At 47.2% G+C, this 25,256-nt stretch overlaps 1 protein-coding gene across 7 annotated transcripts in view; it reads left to right on the top strand.

The window, feature by feature from the left end:
- Positions 1–25,256, top strand: part of col16a1 (collagen, type XVI, alpha 1) — a 636,201-nt gene that overhangs the window by 389,499 nt on the left and 221,446 nt on the right. For all 7 annotated transcript variants that reach the window (XM_085962342.1, XM_085962338.1, XM_085962337.1 and 4 more), the window contains 6 exons: positions 24–68; positions 6,612–6,647; positions 8,982–9,035; positions 11,465–11,518; positions 17,154–17,285; positions 21,838–21,945. In XM_085962342.1, coding sequence (XP_085818468.1) covers positions 24–68; positions 6,612–6,647; positions 8,982–9,035; positions 11,465–11,518; positions 17,154–17,285; positions 21,838–21,945 — 429 coding nt within the window. The remainder of the gene's footprint in view (positions 1–23; positions 69–6,611; positions 6,648–8,981; positions 9,036–11,464; positions 11,519–17,153; positions 17,286–21,837; positions 21,946–25,256) is intronic.

Here is a 25,256-nt window from a genome sequence, read left to right as displayed (position 1 = left end):
CAATACAAGTTGTCTCTTTGTAGGGCCAGCCCAGCGAGGAAGGTCCGCACAGCCCAAAGGGAGAAAAGGTAAGTCACTGTGTCAGCAACTGAGTTTCTGCGGCCGCAAACGAGACTCCAGGATGGCGTGTTGCCTCCCTGGTGCAAGGGTCAAGGATGTCTCAGAGCGGCTGCAGAGCATTTTGGAAGGGGAAGGTGAACAGCCAGTTGCCGTGGTGCATATAGGTACCAACGATATAGGTAAAAAACGGGATGAGGTCCTAAAAGCTGAATATAGGGAGTTAGGAGGTAAATTAAAAAATAGGACCTCAAAGGTAGTAATCTCAGGATTGCTACCAGTGCCACGTGCTAGTCAGAGTAGAAATAGAAAGATATTTCATATGAATACGTGGCTAGAGGAATGGTGCAAGGGGGAGGGATTCAAATTCCTGGGACATTGGAACTGGTTCTTGGGGAGGTGGGACCAGTACAAACGGGACGGTCTGCACCTGGGCAGGACCGGGACCGATGTCCCAGGGGGAGTGTTTGCTAGTGCTGTTGGGGAGGGTTTAAACTAAAAAGGCAGTGGGTTGGGAACCTGTGCAGGGAGACAGAGGAAAGGGAAACAGGGATAGAAGCAAAAGACAGGAAGGAGAAAAACAAAGGTGGCAGTCAGAGAAATCAACGGTTTAAATCAAATATGGCCACAGTAAATAATTCTAAAAGGTCTAAGAGCTTTAAAAAAACAAGCCTGAAGGCTTTGTGTCTTAATGCGAGGAGCATTCGTAATAAGGTGGATGAATTAGCAGCGCAAATAGAGGTAAATGAATATGATATGATTGGGATTACGGAAACATGGCTCCAGGGTGACCAAGGCTGGAAACTCAACATACAGGGGTATTCAATATTCAGGAAAGATAGGCAAAAAGGAAAGGGAGGTGGGGTAGCATTGCTGGTTAAAGAAGGGATTAACACAATTGTAAGGAAAGATATTGGCTCTGATGATGTGGAATCTGTATGGGTAGAACTGAGAAATACCAAGGGGCAGAAAATGTTAGTGGGAGTGGTGTATAGACCCCCAAACAGTAATGCAGAGTTTGGGGATGGCATTAAAAGGGAAATTAGAGAAGCGTGCAATAAGGGCACAGCAGTCATCATGGGTGACTTTAACCTACATATAGATTGGGCTAACCAAATTAGTAACAATACTGTGGAGGAGGAATTCCTGGAGTGTATACGGGATGGTTTCCTAGACCAATATGTCGAGGAACCAACTAGGGATCAGGCCATCTTAGACTGGGTATTATGCAATGAGAAAGGATTAATTAGCAATCTTGTTGTGCGAGGCCCCTTAGGTCGGAGCGATCATAATATGATAGAATTCTTCATTTAAGATGGAGAGTGAAGTAGTTGACTCAGAGACTAAGGTCCTGAATTTAAATAAAGGGAACTATGATGGTATGAGATGCAAGTTGGGTAGGATTGATTGGGTAATGTCACTCAAAGGGTTGACGGTGGATAGGCAATGGCAAACATTCAAAGATCACATGGATGAACTACAGAATTTGTTTATCCCAGTCTGGCATAAAAATAAATCAAAAATGGTGACTCAACCGTGGCTAACAAGGGAAATTAGGGATAACATAAGATCCAAAGAGAGGACATATAAATTGGCCAAAAAAAGCAGCAAACCTGAGGATTGGGAGCAGTTTAGGGTTCAGCAAAGGAGGACCAAGGGATTAATTAAGAAGGGGAAAATAGATTATGAAAGTAAGCTAGCAGGGAACATAAAAACTGACTGTAAAAGCTTTTATAGATATGTGAAAAGAAAAAGATTGGTGAAGTCAAGCATAGGTCCCTTACAGTCAGAATCAGGGGAATTTATAATGGGGAACAAAGAAATGGCAGATCAATTAAATACATATTTTGGTTCTGTCTTCACAAAGGAGGACACAAATAACCTCCCAGAGATGTCGGGGAACATAGGGACTAATGAGAGGGAGGAACTGAAAGAAATCAGTATTTGTAAGGAAATGGTGTTAGGGAAATTGACTGGATTGAAGGCCGATATATCCCCAGGGCCTGATAATCTACATCCTAGGGTACTTAAGGAAGTGGCCCTGGAGATAGTAGATGCATTGCTGGTCATCTTCCAGAACTCGATAGACTCTGGAACAGTACCCATGGATTGGAGGGTAGCTAATGTTACCCCACTATTCAAAAAAGGTGGTAGAGAAAAAGCGGGGAATTATAGACCGGTAAGCCTGACATCGGTGGTGGGAAAAATGCTAGAGTCCATTATAAAAGATGTAATAGCAGAGCACTTGGAAAGCAGTGACAGGATCGGACAAAGTCAACATGGATTTACAAAAGGTTAATCGTGCTTGATTAATCTACTGGAATTTTTTCTGGATGTAACTGGTAGAATAGATAAGGGAGAACCAGTGGATGTGGTGTATTTGGACTTTCAGAAGGCTTTTGATAAGGTCCTGCATAAGAGATTAGCGTGCAAAATTAAGGCACATGGGATTGGGGGCAAGGTATTGACTTAGATAGAGCTGGTTGGCAGATAAAAAGCAAAGAGTTGGAATAAACGGGTCGTTTTCCAAGTGGCAGGCAGTGACTAGTGGGGGACCGCAGGGATCGGTCCTAGGACCCCAGCTGTTCACGATATATATTAATGATCTGGACGAGGGAATTGGATGTAATATCTCCAAATTTGCAGACGACACAAAGCTGGGTGGGAGGGTCTGCTGTGAGGAGGATGTCGTGAAACTCCAGTACGATTTGGACAGGCTGGGTGATTGGGCAGAAACATGGCAAATGCACTATAATGTGGATAAATGTGAGGTTATCCACTTTGGTGGCAAAAACAGGAAGGCAGATTATTATTTGAATGGCAATAGATTGGGAGAAGGGGAATTGCAAAGAGACCTGGGTGTTCTTGTGCACCAGCCGCTGAAGGTAAGCATGCAGGTGCAGCAGGCGGTTAAGAAGGCAACTGGTATGTTGGCCTTCGTAGCGAGAGAGTTCGAGTACAGGAACAAGGATGTCTTGCTGCAGTTGTACAGGGCCTTGGTGAGACCGCACCTTGAGTATTGTGTGCAGTTTTGGTCGCCTTACCTGAGGAAGGATGTTCTTGCCATGGAAGGAGTGCAGCGAAGATTCACCAGGCTGATACCTGGGATGGCAGGAATGACGTATGAGGAGAGATTGTGTCGATTGGGCTTATACTCACTGGAGTTTAGAAGATTGAGAGGGGATCTCATCAAAACCTATAAAATTCTGTCAGGCCTGGACAGACTAGATGCAGGAAGGATGTTCCCGATGGCCGGGGAGTCCAGAACTAGGGGTCATAATCTAAGGATAAGGTGTAAGCCATTTAGGACTGAGATGAGGAGGAATTTCTTCACCCAGAGAGTGGTGAACCTGTGGAATTCTCTGCCACAGAGGGCGGTGGAGGCCAGTTCATTAAATATATTCAAGAAGGAGTTGGATATATTTCTTAAGGCTAAAGGGATCAAGGGATATGGGGAGAACCCAGGGACAGGGTACTGAATTTGGATGATCAGCCATGATCTCATTGAATGGCGGAGCAGGCTCGAGGGGCCAAATGGCCTACTCCTGCTCCTATCTTCTATGTTTCTATATCCATATTCAAAACTGCACGTCAGCAAAGAAACTGTTTAGTTCAGATAATATTGATCAGTTCAGTAGTGTCGTGGTTATCTTACTCAACAGGGTGGGAAGAGGTAATTGGAGTGGGAGGAGGCTCGTGCGGAGTCTGAACAACCTTAGGAAGGATATATTGGCCTTAGAGGGAGTGCAGCGTAGGGTTACCAGAATGATACCCGGTCTTCAAGGGTTAGGTTACGAGGAAAGATTACACAAATTAAGGTTGTATTCCCTAGAATTTAGAAGGTTAAGGGGTGATCTGATCGAAGGTTTCAAGATATTAAGGGGAACAGATAGGGGAGATAGGGAGAAACTATTTCCGCTGTTTGGGGATTCTAGGACTAGGGGGCAGAGTCTAAAAATTAGAGCCAGACCTTTCAGGAGTGACATTAGGAAACATTTCTACACACAAAGGGTGGTAGAAGTTTGGAACACTCTTTCGTAAATGACAATTGATGCTAGATCAGTTGTTAATTTTAAATCTGAGATTGATAGATTTTTGTTAACTAAAGGTATTAAGGGATATGGGCCAAAGGTGGGCATATGGAGTTAGGGCACAGATCAGCCATGATCTCATTGAATGGCAGAACATGCTCGAGGGGCTGAATGGCCTACTCCTTGTTCCTATGTTCCTGTATTCCTATGATAAGGGACACTATTACAGCATTAGAAAGAGGGGGTATCAGTAAGGGTGAGCAGGAAGTAGGAACAGTCGGGGTAGAATTGAAGAATATAAATGGATCCAAGACTTTAGTGGGAGTTGTTTATGGACCTTCAGGTAGCAGTGATAAAGCAGCAGGATACATAAACACGGAGATCAGGGAAGATTGTTGCAAAAACAGAGTAGTCCATGTGCTCTCAATTTTGTTAACAGTTATGAGGAACCTTGTCGAAAGCCTTCTGGAAGTCCTGTAAATAACATCCATAGACACTCGCTTAGCTACCACGTTTGTTACCTCCTCAAAAAATTCAACTAGGTTCGTTAGACATGACTTGCCCTTTACAATCCACGATGGCTCTCTCTGATCAGCTCATATTGTCCAAATGCTCAGTCCCTCTGTCCCTAATAATAGATTCTAGTAAATTCCCCACAACTGACGTTAGACTAATAGGTCTATAATTTCCTAGTTTATCTCTCTTGCCCTTCTTAAATAATGGAGTGACATTCATAATTTTCCAATCCAAGGGGACAATCCCTGAATCGAGAGAGTTTTGGAAGATCATGACTAAAGCATCTACAATTTCCTCACTTCCTTCTTTGAAGGCATTTGACAAGGTTCCACACAAAAGATTACTGATCAAGATAAAAAATCACGGGATTGGGGGTAATATACTGGCATGGGTGGAAGATTGGCTATCTAACAGAAAACAAAGAGTTGGGATAAATGATTCGTTCTCGGGCTGGCAATCAGTAACTAATGGTGTTCTGCAGGGGTCAGAGCTGGGACCCCAACTCTTTACAATCTATATTAATGATTTGGAGGAAGGGACCGAGTGCAACATATCCAAGTTTGCCGACGATACAAAGATGGGAGGGAAAGCAGTGAGTGAGGAGGACATAAAAAACCTGCAAAAGAACATAGACAGGCTAAGTGAGTGGGCAGAGATTTGGCAGATGCAATATACTGTTGGAAAGTGTGAGGTTATGCACTTTGGCAGAAAAAATCAAAGAGCAAGTTATTATCTAAATGGAGAGAAACTGCAAAGTGCTGCAGTACAAAGGGATCTGGGGGTCCTGGTGCATGAAACACAAAAAGTTAGTATGCAGGTACAGCAGGTGATCAGGAAGGCCAATGGAATCTTGGCTTTTATTGCAAGGGGGATGGAGTATAAAAACAGGGAAGTCTTGCTGCAGTTATACAGGGTATTGGTGAGGCCACACCTGGAATACTGCATGCAGTTTTGGTTTCCATATTTAAGAAAAGATATACTTGCTCTCGAGGCGGTTCAGAGAAGGTTCACTCGGTTGATTCCAGAGATGAGGGGATTGATGTATGAGGAAAGGTTGAGTAGGTTGGGACTCTACTCGTTGGAGTTCAGAAGAATGAGAGGAGATCTTATCGAAACATATAAGATTGTGAGGGGGCTTGATCGGGTGGATGCGGTGAGGATGTTTCCACTGATGGGTGAGATTAGAACTAGGGGGCATAATCTTCGAATAAGGGGCTGCCCTTTCAAAACTGAGATGAGGAGAAACTTCTTCACTCAGAGGGTTGTAAATCTATGGAATTTGCTACCCCAGACAGCTGTGGAAGCTGCAACATTAAATAAATTTAAAATGGAGATAGACATTTTCCTAGCAGATAAGGGAATTAGGGGTTACGGGGAGAGGGCAGGGAAGTGGACGTGAGTCTAGATTCAGATCAGCCATGATCCTATTGAATGGCGGAGCAGGCCCGAGGGGCCGTATGGTCTACTCCTGCTCCTATTTCTTATGTTCTTATGTTCTTATGTAATACCCTGGGGTGGAAACCATCAGGTCCTGGAGATTTGTCTATCTTTAATCTCATGAGTTTCTCCATCACCATATTTTTACTTGTATTGAATCGAGTTAGTTCCTCCCCTTGATTTAGTTTCAGTTTTCCTTGTACCTCTGGTATTTTACCCTCATCCTCTGCTGTGAAGACTGATTTCCAATTACAGTGTGACCTGTGCCTGTCATTAAGGTGCCCACGTTACTCTTAGCCACCCTCTCTCTCTTAATATATTTCTAAAAACCTTTAGTGTTGTCCTTGATATCCCTCGCAAGCTTTTTCTCGTATTCTCTTTTTGCAGTTTAGTTAGTGAAAGGTTAGTGAAAAGCACCGGGTTAGTTTAACCATTGTGTAAATGTGAATCTGCGGCTAATCAGGTTGGGCCAAGTCTGGATAACTGAGTGTGTAGGAAAATAGAGCCATTTATTAGACTCGAATCGCTGGCTGTTGTACACTATTCAAGTGACAAGTCTCCATTTTGCAGGGTGACATTGGCAAGCAAGGATCCACTGGGAAAACCGTGAGTACAGTGATCATTTCTCATTTACTTTACTATATCCTATCTCACATCAGTCGCAGTAGGACCAACACAGAACGTAAAACCAAGCCTTCATACAGAGCGAAATGAAGTGCTAGCACCAGAGACAAGGATTCAGCTGCAAGAAACAGTGAAACTGCCATCACAGCAGACTGAGCTGTGCACTCTGGCTTTGCTCGCTGGGCCCCAGTTTTCAATCTAGCTCAAGCTAAAGGGTTGAAAGTCTCCTCTCTCTGCTGGCTGTTAGGCTCCTGTATGCAATGAGGGTGAGGCAGCCTCAGCCCCATGGGTGAGTCCCTAGCATAAAAACACTTACTTTGTATTTACCTATTATGCTGTACCTGCCCTGGGAGTGTTTGATGGGACAGTGTAGAGGGAGCTTTACTCTGTATCTAACCTGTGCTGTGCCAGCCCTGGGAGAGTTTGATGGGACAGTGTAGAAGGATACTCTGCATCTAACCCGTGCTGTACCTGCCCTGGGAGTGTTTGATGGGACAGTGTAGAAGGAGCTTTACTCTGTATCTAACCCGTGCTGTACCTACCCTGGCAGTGTTTGATTGGACAGTGTAGAGGGAGCTTTACTCTGTATCTAACCCGTGCTGTACCTGCCCTGGGAGGGTTTGATGGGACAGTGTAGAGGGAGCTTTACTCTGTATCTAACCCGTGCTGTACCTGCCCTGGGAGGTTTTGATGGGACAGTGTAGAGGGAGCTTCACTCTATATCTAACCTGTGCTGTACCTGCCCTGGGAGTGTTTGATGGGACAGTGTAGAGGGAGCTTTACTCTGTATCTAACCCGTGCTGTACCTGCCCTGGGAGGGTTTGATGGAACAGTGTAGAGGGAGCTTCACTCTGTATCTAACCTGTGCTGTACCTGCCCTGGGAGTGTTTGATGGGACAATGTGCAGAGAGACTTATTCTAGGTCTAAAAGGATTCAGACACTCTTCTAAACTGTTTGTTTCACAGGAATAACCATGTAATTTAAAAAGAATTAAGACAAACATCCTGAATCATTGATCATTTATATCAGGGTTATGTTTCGCACCATGACTGCCCAGTGTGTTATGCCAGTGAGGAGGCAGCTGCCCCTGGTTTTCCTCCCCAGTGACCTTTTACATGACCCGGGCAGACTGTCTCCTCAGCCTGGGTTTCACCTGTAAATCGGAAAGAAAATGGGAGTGGAGCTGCCGGCCGATCAGTGGCCTCGAGACTGAAGCCTTCTGGCTGCTGCTGGAGAACAAATTGTCCTGGGGAGGAGGGGGTGAGGTTGAAATGTTACCTTGAAGTCGTCAGTCCACTCACAGATCCCCAATGACCCCTCAGTCTATGGGGGTCAGGTGCTGGCCTTTGTGCCTGGTTTTCACAGGTGGGCCTCTGTTGGGGTGTTGACCGGGTGAAAGTACAGGAGGTCAGGGCGCCCTCCCCCATCATTGGAATAGGCACTCTGAGGCTGGGGCCTGCGACAGGCCCACTTACACTGGCTGGGGAGGCCCCAGGATATCGCGCGAGGGGGTGTGGGGTTGGTGCAGGCAAAGGGGAGACCTGAGGAAACAAATCTGCCCCCAACTTCCTCTGGAAAGTCCCCAGGACCAAGGTAGAGGAAAATCTCCCCCTTTTGTTTCCTGTGAGGAATTTTCAGCGATGATGAGAAGGTGAAGGTCGGAGAATCTTCCGCAATGAAGGATCCTCCCAGCTGGCATCAGCAATACTCTGCAAGCTCCGAGTGCCATCAGGACCTCCAGTCTTGGACCCTTTCAAAACAGACACGTCCTCAGACAGATAAGTCACAGGTACCAATGTTTGATTTGATGCCAGCCGTGTCTCAGTGAGTAGCATTCTCACCTCTGAGTCAGAAGGTTGTGGGGTCAAGTCCCACTCCAGAGACTTGAACACATAACTTAGGCTGACACTCCAGGGCAGTACTGAGGGAGTGATGCACGGTTCGGGTGCCGTCTTTTGGATGAGACATTAAACCGATGCCCTATCTGCCCTCTCAGGTGAACATAAAAATGCCATGGAGTAGGGGAATTCTCCCCGGTGTCCTGGCCAATATTTATCCCTCAATATACATCACTAAAACAGATGAACTGATCATTATCTCATTGCTGTTTGTGGGACCTTGCTGGGCGCAAATTGACCACAGCGTTTCCTACATTACAACAGAGACGACACTTCAAAAGTATTTCACTGACAGTAAAGTGCTTTGGGACGTCCTCAGGTCGTGAAAGGCACGATATAAATACCAGTCTTTCTTTCTTTAATCTATAAATTTTTGTCACCCTTTACCAAAGCTGTATTTTCTTGTGTTGGTGACAGGGCAAGCGTGGTAATCAGGGGCTCCCTGGGCATGAGGGCGAAAACGGCAACAAGGTAAGTGCTTGAGTCGCTAACTCTCACTTATCAACTTTCCCCAGCTTCCACAGCTCACCTCCCAGAGAGGGGAAGGGGATTGGGTGCTAATTCTACTTGTTATAAAATCTCCAGAGCAGGGTGTCTAGCTTACTGCCTGGAGCCATGCTAAACCACTCAGAGCTGGCGAGCAAAACCTCGAGGAGCAGGAGACTCAGCCTCAATAAAGATGCCTCCCATGATGCAAGGTTTTTTTTTAGCTCAGACGTGTAGAATTGCAACGGGAAGAGTTACTACCTGTGGAACTGTATTCCAGTCGGAGTCATAACTTGTGGAACTGTATCCCAGTCTGAGTCATTACCTGCGGAACTGTATTCCAGTCAGAGTCATAACTTGCGGAATTGTATCCCAGTCCGAGTCATTACCTGTGGTACTGTATCCCAGTCCGAGTCATTACCTGTGGAACTGTATTCCAGTCGGAGTCATAACTTGTGGAACTGTATCCCAGTCGGAGTCATTACCTGTGGAACTTTATCCCAGTCCGAGTCATTAACTGTGGAACTGTATTCCAGTTGGAGTCATAACCTGTGGAACTTTATCCCAGTCCGAGTCATTACCTGTGGAACTGTATCCCAGTTGGAGTCATAACCTGTGGAACTGTATCCCACTCCGAGACATTACCTGTGGAATTGTATCCCAGTCGGAGTCATTACCTGTGGAACTTTATCCCAGTCGGTGTCATTACCTGTGGAACTGTATCCCAGTCCGAGTCATTACCTGTGGAACTGTATCCCAGTCCAAGTCATTACCTGTGGATCTGTATCCCAGTCCGAGTCATTACCTGTGGAACTGTATCCCATTCCAACTCATTACCTGTGGAACTGTATCCCAGTCCGAGTCATTACCTATGGAACTGTCTCCGAGTCTGAGTCATTACCTGTGGAACTGTATCCCAGTCCGAGTCATTACCTGTGGAACTGTATCCCAGTCCGAGTCATTACCTGTGGAACTGTATCCCATTCCGAGTCATTACCTGTGGATCTGTATCTCAGTCCAAGTCATCACCTGTGGAAATGTATCCCACTCCGAGTCATTACCTGTGGATCTGTATCCCAGTCCGAGTCATTACCTGTGAAACTATATCCCAGTCCAAGTCATTACCTGTGGAACTATATCCCAGTCTCAGTCATTACCTATGGATCTGTATCCCAGTCCGAGTCATTGCCGGTGGAACTGTATCCCTGTCGGAGTCATTACCTGTGGAACTGTATCCCTGTCCGAGTCATTACCTGTGGAACTGTATCCCATTCTGAGTCATTACCTGTGGAACTGTATCCCATTCTGAGTCATTACCTGTGGAACTGTATCCCAGTCTCAGTCATTACCTGTGGAACTGTATCCCAGTCTCAGTCATTACCTGTGGAACTGTATCCCTGTCCGAGTCATTACCTGTGGAACTGTATCCCAGTCCGAGTCATTACCCGTGGAACTGTATCCCAGTCTCCGTCATTACCTGTGGAACTGTATCCCTGTCCGAGTCATTACCTGTGGAACTGTATCCCAGTCCGAGTCATTACCTGTGGAACTGTATCCCATTCTGAGTCATTACCTGTGGAACTGTATCCCAGTCTCAGTCATTACCTGTGGAACTGTATCCCAGTCTCAGTCATTACCTGTGGAACTGTATCTCAGTCTCAGTCATTACCTGTGGAACTGTATCCCTGTCCGAGTCATTACCTGTGGAACTGTATCCCAGTCCGAGTCATTACCTGTGGAACTGTATCCCAGTCTCAGTCATTACCTGTGGAACTGTATCCCTGTCCGAGTCATTACCTGTGGAACTGTATCCCTGTCCGAGTCATTACCTGTGGAACTGTATCCCAGTCTCAGTCATTACCTGTGGAACTGTATCTCAGTCTCAGTCATTACCTGTGGAACTGTATCCCAGTCCGAGTCATTACCTGTGGAACTGTATCCCAGTCCGAGTCATTACCTGTGGAACTGTATCCCAGTCCGAGTCATTACCTGTGGAACTGTATCCCAGTCTCAGTCATTACCTGTGGAACTGTATCTCAGTCCGAGTCATTACCTGTGGAACTGTATCCCAGTCCGAGTCATTACCCGTGGAACTGTATCCCAGTCTCCGTCATTACCTGTGGAACTGTATCCCTGTCCGAGTCATTACCTGTGGAACTGTGTCCCAGTCCGAGTCATTACCTGTGGAACTGTATCTCAGTCCAAGTCATTACCTGTGAAACTGTATCCCAGTCTCAGTCATTACCTGTGGAACTGTATCCCAGTCTGAGCCATGGACTTTGAGAGGGGGCGGGACGAGAGATAAAAATATTTGGGAAGTTGCTTTTTGGCTGAATGTTGTCCCAATGTTTTAAACCAATCACTGTGTTGCCCTGGGTATTGTGTTTCCTTCCACACTCTCGTCTGTTTTTAAGGGCGATCGCGGAGATCCAGGGATCACAGGAGGCCCGGGACTCAAAGGAGAAAAGGTTTGTATTACATTTTGTTGCAAGGAATTGTAGGATTTCTTTTCTGCCGTGACCTCGGGACTGATTCACTGCTTTGTTCCGTAGCCATTGGTCAGTTTCAGCAGTGACCCTCTCACCTCTGAGTCAGAAAGTTGTGGGTTCAAATCCCACTCCCGAGTTCTGAGCTCATAATTCAGGCTGACACTCCAGTGCATTACTGAGGGAGTGCTGCACTGTCGGAGGTGCCGTCTTTCGAATGAGATGTTAAAGCAAAGCTCTGTTTGCCCTCTGTGGATGTAAAAGATCCCGTGGTTATATTTGAAGACGAGCAGGCGAGTTCTCCCCGGTGTCCCGGCCATTATTTATCTCTTAACCCTCATCAGTCTAACAGATCACCTGGTCATTGATCTCATTAATATTTCTGGGACCTTGCTGTGTGCAAATTGGCTGCCATGATTCACTACATTACAGAACTTCCAAAGCCCTTCATTGTCTGTAAGCTGCATTGGAACGTGCTGAGGTGGTGACAGGTGCTGCAGAAATGCAAGTTCGATCTTTCATTCTCAGTGAATTCTCTCTGTTTGAATCACATTATAACAACAACAAGTTGCCTTTGTCTCGATTTTAAAACAGCCCAAGACACTTCACAGAGGCTTAATAAGAAATAAGTGGAGGCTCAGGCAAACGGGGTAGAATGGGGGGCAGGAAGGGAATTGGGGTGGTCAGCTCGAGGTGAGTCTCTTTGACGAGATGAGCTCGTAGAGTGAATGGGAGGAGATAAGAGAATAACTAGACAAGGATCAAAGAATCATAGAAAGTTACAGCACGGAAGGAGGCCATTTCGGCCCATCGTGTCCGCGCCGGCCAACAAAGAGCTATCCAGCCTAATCCCACTTCCCAGCTCTTGGTCCGTAGCCCTGCGGGTTACAGCATCCCAAGTGCACATCCAAGTATTTTTAAATGTGGTTAGGGTTCCTGCCTCTACCACCCTTTCAGACAGTGAGTTCCAGACCCCCACAACCCTCTGGTGAAAACATTTCCCCTCAAATCCCCTCTAAACCTTCCACCAATTACTTTAAATCTGTTTTTTGACCCCTCACAGAAATCACAGAAACCCCACAGTGCAGATAGAGGCCATTTCGGCCCATCGAGCCTGCACCGACACATATCCCACCCTATCCCCGTAACCCCACGTATTTGATCCCCCTAACACTAAGGGTCAATTTATCACAGCCAATCATCCTAACCCGCACATCTTTGGACCTCTGCTAAGGGAAATAGGTCCTTTCTATCCACTTTATCAATGCCCCATATTCTGTAATTTTATACACCTCAATAAGGTCTCCCTTCAGCCTCCTCTGTTCCCAGGAAAACAGACCCAGCCTAGCCAATCTTTCCTCATAGCTAAGATTCTCTACTCCTGGCAACATCCTTGTAAATCTCCTCTGTACCCTCTCTAGTGCGATCACATTTTTCTTGTAATGTGGTGACCAGAACTCCACGCAGTACTCTAGCTGAGGCCTAGCTATTGTTTTATACAGTTGAAGCATAACCCCCCCTGCTCTTGTATTCTATGCCAGGGCTAACAAAGGCAAGCATTCTGTATGCCTTCTTAACCACTTTATCTACCTGGCCTGCTACCTTCAGGGATCTGTGGACATGCACTCCAAGGTCCCTTTGTTCCTCTACACTACTCAGTGTCCTACCATTTAATGTGTATTCCCTTTCCTTGTTAGCACACCCCAAATGCATTACCCCACACTTCTCCGGATTGAATTCCATTTGCCACTGTTCTGCCCACCTGACCAATGTATTGATATCTTCCTGCAGTCTACAGTTTTCTTCCTCAGTATCAACCACACAGCCGATCTGCAAACTTCTGCAATCATACCCCCTGTATTCAAGTCTAGATCATTGATATATACCACAAAAAGCAAGGGACCTAGTACTGAGCCCTGCGGAACCCCACTGGAAACAGCCTTCCATTCACAAAAACACCCATCAACCATTACCCTCTGCTTCCTGTCTCTGAGCCAGTTTGAATCCAACTTGCCACTTTCCCTTGGATCCCATGGGCTTTTAACTTTGTGACCTTGCTAAAGTCCATATACACTACATCAAACACGCTACCCTCATCTACCCTCCTTGTTACCTCCTCAAAAAATTCAATCAAGTTTGTCAGACACGACCTTCCTGTAACAAATCCGTGCTGACGATCCTTGATTAATCCGTGTCTTTCTAAATGAAGATTTATCCTGTCCTTCAGAATTTTTTCCAATAATTTTCCCACCACCGAGGTTAGGCTGGCTGGCCTGTAATGACTTGGTCTATCCTTTTCCCCCTTTTTAAACAAGGGTACCACATTAGCAGTCCTCCAGTCCTCCGGCACCACACCTGAAGCCAAAGAGGATTAAAAAATGATGGTCAGGGCCTCTGCTATTTCCTCTTTTGCTTCATTTAACAGCCTTGGATATATTTCATCCAGGCCTGGGGATTTATCCACTTTTAAAGCTGCTAAACCCCTTAATACTTCCTCTCTCTCTGTTTATTTCATCTAATATTTCACACTCCTCCCCCCCCGATAGCAATGTCTGCTTCGCCCCTCTCCTTTGTGAAAACATACGCAAAGTAATCATTAAGAGCCCTACTGACATCTCCCGCCTCCACACACAGATTACCCTCATGATCTCTAATAGGCCCTACCCTTTCTTTAGTTATCCTCTTACTCTTAATATATTTATAAAACATATTTGGGTTTTCCTTGATTTTACTTGCCAAGAATTTTTCATGCTCTCTCTTTGCTTTCCTAATATCCTTTTTAATTGTACTCCTGCACTTTCTGTACTCCTCTAAAGATTCTGGAGTATTTAGCCCTTGGTATCTGTCATATGCCTCCCTTTTTTTCTTTATCCTACCCTGTATGTCTCTAGACATCCAGGGGCTCTAGATTTGTTAGTCACACCTTTTTTCTTTAAGGGCACATATTTGGTCTGAACCCTCCAGATCTCCTCCTTGAATGCCTCCCACTGCTCTGACACTGATTTACCTTCTAGTAGCTGTTTCCAGTCCACTATGGCTAAATCCCCTCTGAGCTTAGCAAAATTTGCTTTTCCCCAATTTAGAATTTTTATTCCTGGCCTATCCTTGTCCTTTTCCATAACTACCTTAAATCAGAATTATGGTTACTAGCACCAAAATGCTGCCCCACTGATACGCCTTTTACCTGCCCAGCTTCATTCCCTAAAACTAAGTCCAGAACCGCCCCCTCCCTCGTTGGGCTTGCTACATACTGGCTAAAAAAGTTCTCCTGGATGCATTTTAGGAATTCCGCACCCTCTATACCCTTCACACTAATTGTATCCCAGTTAATATTGGGCTAGTTGAAATCCCCTACTATTACTGCCCTATAGTTTTTGCACTTCTCTGAAATTTGTCTACATATTTGTTCTTCTATCTCCCTCTCACTGTTTGGGGGTCTGTAGTACATTCCCAGCAGTGTGATCGCCCTTTTTTTGTTTTTCAGTTCGACCCATATGGCCTCGTTTGATGATCCCTCCAACATATCATCCCTCCTCACAGCTGTAATAGTTTCTTTAATCAATACCGTGACCCCCCCTCCCTTTTTACCTCCCTCTTTATCCCGTCTGAAAATCCTGTAACCAGGAATGTTGAGCTGCCATACCTGCCCCTCTTTCAGCCACGTCTCTGTAATAGCTATAATATCATAGTCCCAAGTATCTACCTGTGCCCTCAGCTCATCTGCCTTGTTCGCTATACTCCTTGCATTGAAGTTTATACCATTTAGTACAGGGACGTTTTCTTGCTGACTACTATCTAACCCTTGATTCCTCTGTCCTTCCAATTTACTTTCTACGTTTTTGTTTTTCAATTCCAGTTTTTCTTCCCTCCCTATTGATTCTATACTTAGGTTCCCATCCCCCTGCCAAGCTAGTTTAAACTCTCCCCAACAGCACTAGTAAACCCTCCCACGAAGATACTGGTCCCGTTCCCGTTGAGGTGCAACCCGTCTGGCTTGTAGAGGTCCCACCTCCCCCAGAAACGGTTCTAATTTTTCAGGAATCTAAAGCCCTCCCTCCTACACCATCTGTCCAGCCACGCATTCATCTGCTCTGTCTTCCTATTTCTGTACTCACTAGCACATGGCACTGGTAGTAATCTGGAGATAACTACCTTTGAGGTCCTGCTTTTTAACCTCTTTCCTAGCGCTCTAAACTCTGCCTGCAGGACCTCATCCCTCTTCCTACCTATGTCGTTGGTACCGATATAGACCACGACCTCTGGCTGTTCACCCTTCCCCCTCAGAATGCCCTGCAGCCATTCAGTGACATCCATGATCCTGGAACCAGGGAGGCAACATACCATCTCGGAGTCACGTCTGCGGCCGCAGAAACGCCAGTCTGCTCCACTAACTATTGAATCCCCTATCACTATTGCTCTCCCTCTCCCTCTGGGATCAGGGCGTGGGCAGGGGGAAGCCTGGAGGGATGTTTGACTTGGTGGGGAAGTGGAGAAGTGGCAAAGGCAGCTGAACGGATGGTCTCAACTTTAGTGAGAAAGAAGTCCATGAGCTCCTCGTACTTGTTAGAGGTGAGGGTGGAGGAGGCTGGGGACAGGAATTTAAGAAGATGGTTGGTAGTGGAGAAAAGAAGTTGGGGTTAACACTGCACACCAGGATGATCCTGGAGTCGTGGATAATTTTGGAAAAGGAGAGCAAAGAATTGAGGGAGTGAAGGTGAGGGGGCCACACCAGGGGGCACGAGCAGGATGGGAGAAGGTAAAGGTTTTACTAGGGACAAGGGCATTGAAAGTGGAGGTGAGAGAGGGGTTGAGCAGATTGATGCTGCAGACATTTCATGGTGAATGGAGATTGGCAAAATAAGCCCCCAGTGGATGCCCTGGGTGGGAAGATCAACGAAAGTGGAGGTTGGTGCTCGTAAAGAGGCAGCAACAGGGGCCTTGATGGGCCCTTCGGAGAGTGTTGATAGAGGCATGAAGGGTAGCACTGGGTTTTTCCAGGAGGGATTCAAGCCAGGAACAGCGGCAGGAGATTAGCAAGGCAGAGGAGTAGTAATGGGTTGAAGTACCCAGGAGCAGAGAAATGAAAGGTGGCCTGACTGGGTGACAGGAAGGTGGGGAGACAGGAGAGAAGAGCTCAGGAACGGCCAAGAGGAAAAAAAGGAGATAGAACTAATGGGCTTGGGTCTGGACAGGCAACCAAACTTCACACACAAATGGACACCGAGGGAATTCAGGTTACATAGACCCAGCAGAGATTAGGAGAGACACTTCCTGCTCATAAACAGAGGACGGGGAGCAGACGGTATCAGAGAGTCCAAAGTTAAAGTCTGTGGTCCTGTGGTGAGATGAAGTTGACTTGTAGACTGGGTGGAGTCAGCTTGGAGTGTCCACGAGGCAATGTCCAGTTAGGGAGACAGTTGTGGAGAAGGAATGGAGGGGTAGAGTGGCTCAGGAAGAAACTGCAAGCCTGGGGCCACAATTCGATGAGCCCACACGGCCACTGTCGAATTATTTGAGGGTGAATTCCAGGCTGCCGGAGGGCATGTTATTGCCAGCGTGGGTTGTTAGAGGTGTGGCGATCAGCACTGCAACTCACACCTTTCTCTTTACAATACAGGGCGATGGATGTGGGCCGTGCTTGACTGCTCAACCTGGCCAGCTCGAAGCAGCTGTCCCAGATGATGGAATACCAGGATCAAGGAACTACACAGGCACACAGCCTGCATCCCAAACTCAGCTTGGCAAACAGGTGAGTACTTCCAGGTCAATCAATGCATAATAGAGATTGAAGGGATCCAATAACAGCCAGAAATACAGAGAGATGAAGAGTGTTAGTGCTGGGGAATGGAACACTTTCTATTCTGGGCACTCAGTGTCGCAGCAAGTGCTCCCAGATCTGTTACAGTTAAATGCGGATTAAAGTTCCCTCTGCGCCAACCAGGAGCCTCAGCCACCACCTCGGAAGAGCTCCCTCCATTGCATTGCCCTTTCAAGTTGCTAATTATGGTGCCAACTATGCCATGCTCGGGACAGTTGATGTGACGGGCCTATTGTCCATTGGAAGCTGTGTTGAGATTGCCCAAACCCATTTCACAGAAGGCCCTACAGATAGGGGAGAGTTTCATCCCACCAGTCGGGGCTGAATTTGAACCCAAATCCCAACGATGATAATCCAGTACCTAACTCATTGTGTGAAGCCCACTTTCATTGATCGAATATTATACCTGGGGGCTGACGGACATGTTCGAGGTCACTGAATGATGCTGAATTTTTATCCGTCATCTCCTCAAATTTGGAAACACATCAGTTGTAAAGTGTTGTGGGCTGTTTAGTGGACAGGAACTATTGATATTTGCCTTCTGAAACAACTTCATTGGCTGTAAAGCGCTTTGGGACATCCGGTGGCCGTGAAAAGCGCTGTATAAATGCAAGCCTTTCTTTCTTTCTGATCTAGATGGAGTAAGGCCCTTTGAATAGCTGGGTGGGAATGACCCAATGACTCCAGATATTTAACTGGAAAATCATTACTATTGTCCACGATCCGGGGACATGACAAACCCCTGGTTTATGCAGGGTTGATGTGACCACAATGCCCATCTCACCTTAATGTGCGTGTGTATGTGAAAAGCTATTTGCTTGGTTTGAGAACTACTGCAGGATTTAGCCGGACCTCAGCTGAGTGTCAGCAAATGGTCATTAGTTACTTGGGCACCATGCTGGAGTGCAACCAGTATGTTGGTAACTACCCCAGTGAGAGTCAGTGCCAGGAACTGTGTCCCAGTGAGAGTCAGTGCCAGGAACTGTGTCCCAGTGACAGTCAGTGCCAGGAACTGTGTCCTGGTGAGAGTCAGTGCCAGGAACTGTGTCCCAGTGAGACTCAGTGCCAGGAACTGTACCCCAGTGAGAGTCAGTGCCAGGAACTGTGTCCCAGTGAGATTCAGTGCCAGGAACTGTGTCCCAGTGACAGTCAGTGCCAGGAACTGTGTCCCAGTGAGAGTCAGTGCCAGGAACTGTACCCCAGTGAGAGTCAGTGCCAGGAACTGTGTCCCAGTGAGATTCAGTGCCAGGAACTGTACCCCAGTGAGAGTCAGTGCCAGGAACTGTGTCCCAGTGAGATTCAGTGCTAGGAGCTGTGTCCCAGTGAGAGTCAGTGCCAGGAACTGTGTCCCAGTGAGATTCAGTGCTAGGAGCTGTGTCCCAGTGAGAGTCAGTGCCAGGAACTGTGTCCTAGTGACAGTCAGTGCTAGGAACTGTGTCCCAGTGAGACTCAGTGCCAGGAACTGTGTCCCAGTGACAGTCAGTGCCAGGAACTGTGTCCCAGTGAGAGTCAGTGCTAGGAGCTGTGTCCCAGTGAGAGTCAGTGCCAGGAACTGTGTCCTAGTGACAGTCAGTGCTAGGAACTCTGTCCCAGTGAGAGTCAGTGCCAGGGACTATGTCCCAGTGAGAGTCAGTGCCAGGAACTGTGTCCCAGTGAGAGTCAGTGCCAGGAACTGTGTCCCAGTGAGAGTCAGTGCCAGGAACTGTGTCCCAGTGAGAGTCAGTGCCAGGAACTGTGTCCCAGTGAGAGTCAGTGCCAGGAACTGCATCCCAGTGAGAGTCAGTGCCAGGAACTGCATCCCAGTGAGAGTCAGTGCCAGGAACTGTGTCCCAGTGAGAGTCAGTGCCAGGAACTGTGTCCCAGTGAGAGTCAGTGCCAGGAACCACATCCCAGATGCCTTCTCTGGAGTAGTGCTCTGGCACTGCGATCATGACTGCTCTGGTCCCTCCTGTGCCACTAGTGGTATTAATTCACCCTTAGGAAGTGTTTACAAGCACCAGCTGCAGGAGCTGGTGATGTTCTGAGGTGATGCAATGAGTTTGAACCCTTGAGGTGTCAGCTGTGGCTCAATGCTGGCACTTTCAGCTCTGGGTCAGAGGTTGTGGGTTCCAGCCCCACTCCAGAGACCGGAACACATAAGCTAGACTGACACTCCCAGTGGAGTACTGAGGGAGTGCTGCACTGTCAGATGTGCCGTCTTTCGGATGAGACGTTAAACTGAGCCCCGTCTGCTCTCTCTTGTGAACGTAAAAGATCACATGGCATTATTCGAAGGGGAATTCTCCCTGGTGTCCTGGTCAATACTTATCCCTCAACCAACATCACCAAAAGTAGATTATCTGGCCATTTATCTCATTACTGTTGGTGGGACCTTGCTGTGTGCAGTGACTACACTTCAAATATACTTCATTGGCTGTAAAGTGCTTTGAGATGTCCTGAGGTTGTGAAAGGCACGACATCAATGCAAGGTCTTGAGTTCCTGTCCTATAGTCCCTGTGTGTGTGTGTCTGTATATAGAAAGGTGTTGCCACTAGAGTGTGTGTCACACTGGAAGATGTGCCTCTGCACCTCATTGATTCAAATACAGCTCGTAAAACAACTACAATTCACAGCTGAGCGGATCGGGAGCCCATCAATGGACAAGTGGCAACTTGAAGAGAGAGACAGAGAGCAATTCACCTCTAATCAGCCTCAGGATGTGCCTATTCACAGCAATTAAACTTTGTGGGCTTAAAGGGCCAGGCCTAGCTGCTCTCAGCTCCGAATAATACAGGCAGAGAAATTCCTAGAAGCTACAACATGGAGCGAGGCCATTTGGCTCATCCAGTCCATGTCGGTGTTTACCCTCCACATAGTGAACAGTCCTGATCACATTTACCCGCCCTGTTCCCCGATCCATTCTTCCTTCATCCACCTATCCAATCTCATCTTGAATGTTGACACCGTTTCTGCCCCAACCAGTAAGCCTGGAAGTAAATTCCACGGCCTCACAACTCTGTGACTGAAGTTTCTCTTACATTGAATATTGTATTTATGTTCCCTCGTTCTTGATCCCTCAACGTCTGGAAACAGTCCGCTTCAATCTACCCTGTCCCACCTTTTCAGAATTTTAAGCACTTCTGTTAGATTGCTCCATAATTTTTCAAGCCATTCTTTGTACTTGTATTTCCTCATACCAGACAGCATCCTAGTGAATCTAAATTGTAGCCTCTCTGAAGCCTCGATAACCTTCCTCTGGTGTGCAGCCCAATTCTGCACACTCTCACTGAGGTCCTATTAAGGTTTAATATGGGTTCATCATTATCTCTTGGCTTTTATATTCTATACAGCTTTTGATTGGATCTAGAATTTAATTAGCTTTTTTTAATGGCCTTATCGACCTGAGGTGCTGTCTTTAGGAAGATAGGAACAGGAGGAGGCCATTCGGCCCCTTGAGCCTGTTCCGCCATTCAGTTAGATCATGGCTGATCGGTATCGTAACTCCATCTACCCGCCTTGGCTCCGTAACCCTGAATATCCTTACCTTACAAAAATCTAGCAATCTCAGTTTTGACATTTTCAATTGACCCCCCGCAGCCTCAGCAGCTTTTTGGGGAGAGAGTTCCAGATTTCCACGACCCCTTGTGTGAAGAAGTGTTTCCTGACGTCACCCCTGAACGGCCTGGCTCTAATTTTAAGGTTAAGCCCCCTTGTTCTGGACTCCGCCCACCAGAGGAAATAGTTTCTCTCCATCTACTCCATCAACTCCTTTAATCATCGTAATCACCTCAATTAGATCACCCTTTAATCTTCTAAACTCGAGGGAATACAAGCCCAGTCCATGCAATCTGTCCTCATACGTTAACCTGTCTAGCCATGTTTACTGTCCTGTGAAGCTGTGCCTCAAATCCCTCTGCTCCCCCATGTTACGTTGCGTCTTGTCAAAAGACGCATCATCCGATGTACCGTCAGCAGTCCCATGGGAGAGGGAGCCAGCCAATCACCCCGGGCCGTGCATGGACCAATCACCGATGGAGCTGCACCTTCACCGCCTCACACCTGTGCAGCACCAGCTCATCCAGTGGTTTGGAGAGACTGCAGGAGCGGTCTAGCTTGTCCAAGTGTGTGTGTGCCTGGGGAGTGGGAGAGAGCACTGTCACAGGACGGGGGCCCACCCCAATCACACTCGACTTTGGTAGAATCCAAAAGCAATTAATGCACAGCTCCACTCTCCAACCTCTCCCTGATGAATCACCCCACCAGGTTGGGACGAGATAAATTCCTGCTCCTCCTTGACCTTGTCACAGGTGGATTTTATTTTCCTGACGTTTCTGTGAGGAGCCTTGGGACATTTTGCTATGTTCTAGGCGTAGGATAAATGCAAGTTGTTTTTGCTGTTGACACTCGGTGCGAGGGTGGGTGTGCAGTGAGGAGTTTGGATCTCAATTCTCAATAAGCCGTGTGTGTAACTATTGACTCCCTGATGTTATCCTCTCGATTTTAGGGTGGTCCCAGTCTGAAGGGTGACACAGGAGAGCCAGGTGCAGTAGGAATTCCGGGTATCCCTGGGAACCCAGGGATACGAGGCTTCCATGGGCTGAAAGGTGAAAAGGTGAGTCAGCAAATTATCCTTGGCCTGTATCTCAAGGGGTCTGGAATACAAAGAGGAGGAGGTTATGCTTCAGTTGTACAGAGCGTTTGTCAGACCCCATCTGGAGCAGTGTGTTCAGTTCTGGGCACTGCATCTCAAGAAGGAGGCATTGGCCTTGGAGGGGATGCAGTGGAGATTCACTGGAATAATACTGGAGCTAAAAGGGTTAAATTATGATGACAGGTTGTATAAACGTGGCTTGTACTAACTTAAGCATAAAAGATTGGGGGTGGCCTGATCGAGGTCTTAAAAATGATAAAAGGTTTCAATAGGATTGGTACAGAGAAGCAATTCCTCTGATGGGAGGGGTCCCGAACAAAGGGGCATAATCTTAAAATTAGAGCTGAGGCTTCAGGAGTGAAATCAGGGAGCACTTCTTCACACAAAGGGTGGTGGAAACATGGAACTCTGTCCCCCACATGGCGGTGGGTGCTCAGGGGCAATTGAAATTTTCAAGACTGAGATCGATCGATTTTTGTGGGGTGAGGGCATCAAGGGATATGGAGCAAAGGTGTGAAAATGAAGCTGAGGTACACATCAGCCGTGATCTGACTGAATGAGGCCTGCACCTACAAGGCTATTGGCTAAGGGGGATCCTCGGGGATTCCCTAAGTCATGCGGCCCTGCACCCAGCCCTCAATCGGGGCACAGCATCAGGGCAGGTATAAGGTATATCCAGTCTCAGCAGGTATATCCAGACTCAGCAGGTATATCTAGTCTCAGCAGGTATATCCAGACTCAGCAGGTATATCCAGTCTCAGCAGGTATATCCAGACTCAGCAGGTATATCTAGTCTCAGCAGGTATATCCAGTCTCAGCAGGTATATCCAGACTCAGCAGGTATATCCAGACTCAGCAGGTATATCCAGTCTCAGCAGGTATATCCAGACTCAGCAGGTATATCCAGACTCAGCAGGTATATCCAGACTCAGCAGGTATATCCAGTCTCAGCAGGTATATCCAGTCTCAGCAGGTATATCCAGACTCAGCAGGTATATCCAGTCTCAGCAGGTATATCCAGTCTCAGCAGGTATATCCAGTCTCAGCAGGTATATCCAGTCTTAGCAGGTATATCCAGACACAGCAGGTATATCCAGTCTCAGCAGGTATATCCAGTCTCAGCAGGTATATCCAGTCTCAGCAGGTATATCCAGACTCAGCAGGTATATCCAGTCTCAGCAGGTATATCCAGTCTCAGCAGGTATATCCAGTCTCAGCAGGTATATCCAGTCTTAGCAGGTATATCCAGACACAGCAGGTATATCCAGTCTCAGCAGGTATATCCAGTCTCAGCAGGTATATCCAGTCTCAGCAGGTATATCCAGACTCAGCAGGTATATCCAGTCTCAGCAGGTATGTCCAGTCTCAGCAGGTATATCCAGTCTCAACAGGTATATCCAGTCTCAGCAGGTATATCCAGTCTCAGCAGGTATATCTAGTCTCAGCAGGTATATCCAGACTCAGCAGGTATATCTAGTCTCAGCAGGTATATCCAGTCTCAGCAGGTATATCCAGTCTCAGCAGGTATATCCAGACTCAGCAGGTATATCCAGTCTCAGCAGGTATATCCAGACACAGCAGGTATATCCAGACACAGCAGGTATGTCCAGACTCAGCAGGTATATCCAGACTCAGCAGGTATATCCAGACTCAGCAGGTATATCCAGTCTGAGCAGGTATATCCAGTCTCAGCAGGTATATCCAGTCTGAGCAGGTATATCCAGTCTCAGCAAGTATATCCAGTCTCGGCAGGTATATCCAGTCTCGGCAGGTAGATCCAGTCTCGGCAGGTATATCCAGTCTCAGCAGGTATATCCAGTCTCAGCAAGTATATCCAGACTCAGCAGGTATATCCAGACTCAGCAGGTATATCCAGTCTCAGCAGGTATATCCAGACTCAGCAGGTATATCCAGTCTCAGCAGGTATGTCCAGTCTCAGCAAGTATATCCAGACTCAGCAGGTATATCCAGACTCAGCAGGTATATCCAGTCTCAGCAGGTATATCCAGTCTCAGCAGGTATATCCAGTCTCAGCAGGTATATCCAGACTCAGCAGGTATATCCAGACTCAGCAGGTATATCCAGTCTCAGCAGGTATATCCAGACTCAGCAGGTATATCCAGACTCAGCAGGTATATCCAGTCTCAGCAGGTATATCCAGTCTCGGCAGGTATATCCAGTCTCGGCAGGTATATCCAGACTCGGCAGGTATATCCAGACTCAGCAGGTATATCCAGACTCAGCAGGTATATCCAGACACAGCAGGTATATCCAGACTCAGCAGGTATATCCAGACACAGCAGGTATATCCAGTCTCAGCAGGTATATCCAGACTCAGCAGGTATATCCAGTCTCAGCAGGTATATCCAGACTCAGCAGGTATATCCAGACTCAGCAGGTATATCCAGTCTCAGCAGGTATATCCAGTCTCGGCAGGTATATCCAGTCTCGGCAGGTATATCTAGTCTCGGCAGGTATATCCAGTCTCAGCAGGTATATCCAGTCTCGGCAGGTATATCCAGTCTCGGCAGGTATATCCAGACTCAGCAGGTATATCCAGTCTCGGCAGGTATATCCAGTCTCAGCAGGTATATCCAGTCTCAGCAGGTATATCCAGTCTCGGCAGGTATATCCAGTCTCAGCAGGTATATCCAGTCTCGGCAGGTATATCCAGTCTCGGCAGGTATATCCAGTCTCGGCAGGTATATCCAGTCTCGGCAGGTATATCTAGTCTCGGCAGGTATATCCAGTCTCGGCAGGTATATCCAGTCTCGGCAGGTATATCTAGTCTCGGCAGGTATATCCAGTCTCGGCAGGTATATCCAGTCTCGGCAGGTATATCCAGTCTCGGCAGGTATATCCAGTCTCGGCAGGTATATCCAGTCTCGGCAGGTATATCCAGTCTCGGCAGGTATATCCAGTCTCGGCAGGTATATCCAGTCTCGGCAGGTATGTCCAGTCTCGGCAGGTATATCCAGTCTCGGCAGGTATGTCCAGTCTCGGCAGGTATATCCAGTCTCGGCAGGTATATCTAGTCTCGGCAGGTATATCCAGTCTCGGCAGGTATATCCAGTCTCGGCAGGTATATCCAGACTCAGCAGGTATATCCAGTCTCGGCAGGTATATCTAGTCTCGGCAGGTATATCCAGTCTCGGCAGGTATATCCAGTCTCGGCAGGTATGTCCAGTCTCGGCAGGTATATCCAGTCTCGGCAGGTATATCCAGTCTCGGCAGGTATATCCAGTCTCGGCAGGTATATCCAGTCTCGGCAG

This window comes from Somniosus microcephalus, chromosome 20 (assembly GCF_052327205.1).
Source record: "Somniosus microcephalus isolate GS21.2 chromosome 20, FLI_Smic_1.0, whole genome shotgun sequence".
In the NCBI taxonomy this organism is placed as follows: Eukaryota; Metazoa; Chordata; class Chondrichthyes; order Squaliformes; family Somniosidae; genus Somniosus; species Somniosus microcephalus.
Note: the sequence above shows the minus strand (reverse complement) of the source record. Positions and strands in the feature narration are given on the sequence as shown.